General features: G+C 40.8%; 1 protein-coding gene across 1 annotated transcript in view; it reads left to right on the forward strand.

The window, feature by feature from the left end:
• The first annotated feature begins 743 nt into the window (after nt 1–743).
• Nucleotides 744–3,389, forward strand: part of b4galt5 (UDP-Gal:betaGlcNAc beta 1,4- galactosyltransferase, polypeptide 5) — a 35,879-nt gene continuing 33,233 nt past the window's right edge. The window contains exon 1 of the mRNA XM_005940265.3: nt 744–1,293. Coding sequence (XP_005940327.1) covers nt 1,188–1,293 — 106 coding nt within the window. The 5' untranslated portion in view covers nt 744–1,187. The remainder of the gene's footprint in view (nt 1,294–3,389) is intronic.

The following is a 3,389-nucleotide window of genomic DNA, read 5'->3' on the forward strand; positions in this document are numbered from 1 at the left end:
TTTAGCTACCGGGCAAGGCGGTATTAACTAAGGTTAAGGGAACATTCAAAAGTTGTTGATGTGTTCGTTTTAAAAAGATAGGTATAGATATTTGGTCCCGTGAATAATTCAACTTTCATGTGTACATACGAAATGTTGGCGTTTACAATTCTTGTATTTCCACTTTCCCATGAGCCATTGTAATCTAACGTCAACCGTCTTCTTGGTGCTTCGTGGGTATTGGAGTTTTATTGTGGCATGCGCTGTTTGCGAAGTACCAGATGTGTATTACATAACACTAAGACACCTTCCACCTTGTAGTCAGTCATATAAGATACCTGCGAAGATTCTGCTATCTATAAAAAGAAAAAAAAATAAATGGTTTGCTCAAATACGTAATAGAGGTCTGTGCTTTAAATGGACAGACTTTAGGGCTTCTAGGTTAAAAATAGTCTTGTATTTACATCCAAACAGTGGTCACGGTATACTCATGGAAGGAGGGAGTGGACATCCAGTATTTACATCCCCTATGATTTTTTTTTAAATCCCAATATTGCTAATAAATTAGCCAACTGTCTAGCTCAAGTAGTGCTGTGAAAAGCTCTATAACCATTACGCCATAACGGGTGCAACGTCTATCGAAGCGGGCATCTTATTCGAATTTTTTCTCGCCGGTGTTACGTCGGTAAACGTCGGGCGCGTTCATGTTTGCTAGGCCCGAGGTGAGCTGTTGTGAACGCCCACTTCAGCTACTGCTGCTTTTTTTTTTTTTTTTTTTTTTGCGGAGGGACAGCTCCATTCATAGGGCTGGGCAGGCGAGGCAAGGCAAAACGCAGGAGCGGCAACACCATCGGCGACTAGTGTGAAACCCAGATGATGGTCTCACACTAAGTGTATCAGGCCATTTCAAAGCGTGCTGCCGTTATCAGACCTTTCTTCATTGGACCCGCAGCGAACCTAAACCAAAAACAGTAATGGAATTTAAGTGCATTTCCTGAATATTGGTGGTCCTATACTCGCCCTGCCGCGGAAATAGACGGACTTCCTAGACGCCTGGCTCACCGCTGCCGCAGCCCTACCACTCCACTCGGCTCATTTAACCCACACAGCCACCGGACTACTGGCTCTGGCATCTGGATACACCGAAAAGGATCTGCCATTGTTTTAGAAACGCGAACGTGCCTGTGTGTGCTTCTGTTGCCTGTATAATGCCGACACATTTGCGGTTCCGGAGAAGGTCATTCCTTGGGCTTTTATTCCTTTTTACGCTGTCCACCTCGGCACTGTATTTCATCTACTCCGCCCCCGGAATCGGTAAGTCAAGTCAAATTGATGAATTTATTCCAAAAATTGTAGGTGATGAAGATGTAGTGAGGTTGTTTGTATGGGCTGTTAGGTCATGTGTGACAGCTTGGCTGAGAAAAGACGTTGCCATGCGCCTGTACTCATCTTCCAATCTATGATGATGATGATGGCCATCTGGGTTGCTGGAGCTCAGACTATAATATCCATGTACCTGGACACTATAATAATAGTATTACTGATGAGCGTGTCTATTATATTCATCCCGATGTTAGCAGGCCTAACGGCTATGATTATATTGCTCATCGTATCGTCAGGGACCACAGAAAAAAATGTGATATTTTGGCCCTCATCTCAGATACCCTGATGTCACTGATAGACTTATCAACGCCGAGTCATATTAATTTTACAGTTCTTTCTCTCTTTTTTTTGATATACTTTATGAATCTTGGATACATGAGCCTTAATGACATCTGCGGTGTCAACCTGAGCATAGGGATCACTTACAAGCGAGTCATTCCTAGATCATATGCCGCCTGTTAGTCACATGCAATTGTGTAATATCACATGTCCTGAATACCTCCTATAATTAATTCATTAACGTTTCCCATCATCTCCACCCTTCTCTTCTTCTTTTACTCTCTGTGTGCCTTACTGAGTGTGTGTGTGGACATCCCCGTCACCTCAGCATCTGGCACATCCTTATTTTAGGGCCTTGTAGCTTCAGCCGTGGCCCATTCATCCTATCAGCCTGGATAACTAGGCATGCTATTTTGGACTAACACCAGCTACCTAATTTTAGTTAATTCTTTCGCGCTTACCTTGATGTACACTTAATTAAATTTGGACTTTTACCTCCGCTTACAGTAAGTTTCCACTAATTAGCTTTAAGAACATTGACAAACCTTAATATCACCCAATAAAATATGGACCTTGCCAACAATTGTTCCTTTAGCTGGACTGACAGATATGGTAAGAAGCATTTATTGTCACTGTTTACAGGGTGCAGTGAAATTGCAGGTGCTCTGACAGTGACATTACAAAACACATGCATGCATCCATCCATACATGGGCTATGCCCAATCATACACACGATCATTTTCAGCCTGTCACAAAACCATATAGCATAAGGGGATAAAACAAAACAAAACAGAAAAGGCAGGCTAAAATACAATGTTTTTTGTAAATGAGGAGCAAAATCGTGGCTTTGAATATTATTCTATATTTAGACAAGGAGAAGAGGAAAGTAAACAGACCTTTTTGAGGAAGTCAAGACTGCAGTTAAAAGTGCTTAAAAGTTAGAAATACTTTGATGCTTGGCTATTTACTGACTGGATGTCCTGTTTGGACTAACTGTGCTGGTAGTTAAAGCCAGGCTCTCTTAAAGCATAGTGACTGCTTGGTTTAGTTCTATTCTTAGATGTCACAAATCATCAATCTGAGCCAAAATAAACCAAGAGATTGTTTGTCTGAAGAACAGCTTCTTTCCTTTCTTTTCTCCGTGTTTGAATAAAATCGCAAGACAATTAGTTTTTCTACCCTCCCACCACCACCACCACCACAAAAAAGAGGATGGCATAGAATGTAGTGGACTTTTGTCTTTGCTTATTATAAGTTTCCACTAATTAGCTTTAAGAACATTGACAAACCTTAATATCACCCAATAAAATATGGACCTTGCCAACAATTGTTCCTTTAGCTGGATTTTAAAACGCTGACGGATATGATAAGAAGCATTTATTGTCACTGTTTACAGGGTGCAGTGAAATTGACGACATCGATATTCGCCTAATAAAATATGGACTTTGCCTCCAATTTGTTCCACTAATTGGATTTATGGACGGTGAGAGAGATGTCACTGCTCACAGGGTTGCAGCAACATTACAAAACACATTGTTGCGTATGTATGGATACATGCAGTCATGTGCATGATCACTTTCACAAAACTATACAGCCAAAGAAAAGAAAAAACAGTCAAGACAGGATGACATGAGGCGTTTGCATGTTTAATGTGTAAATAAGGAGCAACAGCATGGCTATGCATACATAGATAATTTCCATATGATACATAATTATTTGTTTTTTTTCTTCTCGTTTGACTAAAATAG

Source organism: Haplochromis burtoni, unplaced genomic scaffold, assembly GCF_018398535.1.
Source record: "Haplochromis burtoni strain Fernald_Lab_line unplaced genomic scaffold, NCSU_Asbu1 Contig_287, whole genome shotgun sequence".
Lineage (NCBI taxonomy): Eukaryota > Metazoa > Chordata > Actinopteri > Cichliformes > Cichlidae > Haplochromis > Haplochromis burtoni.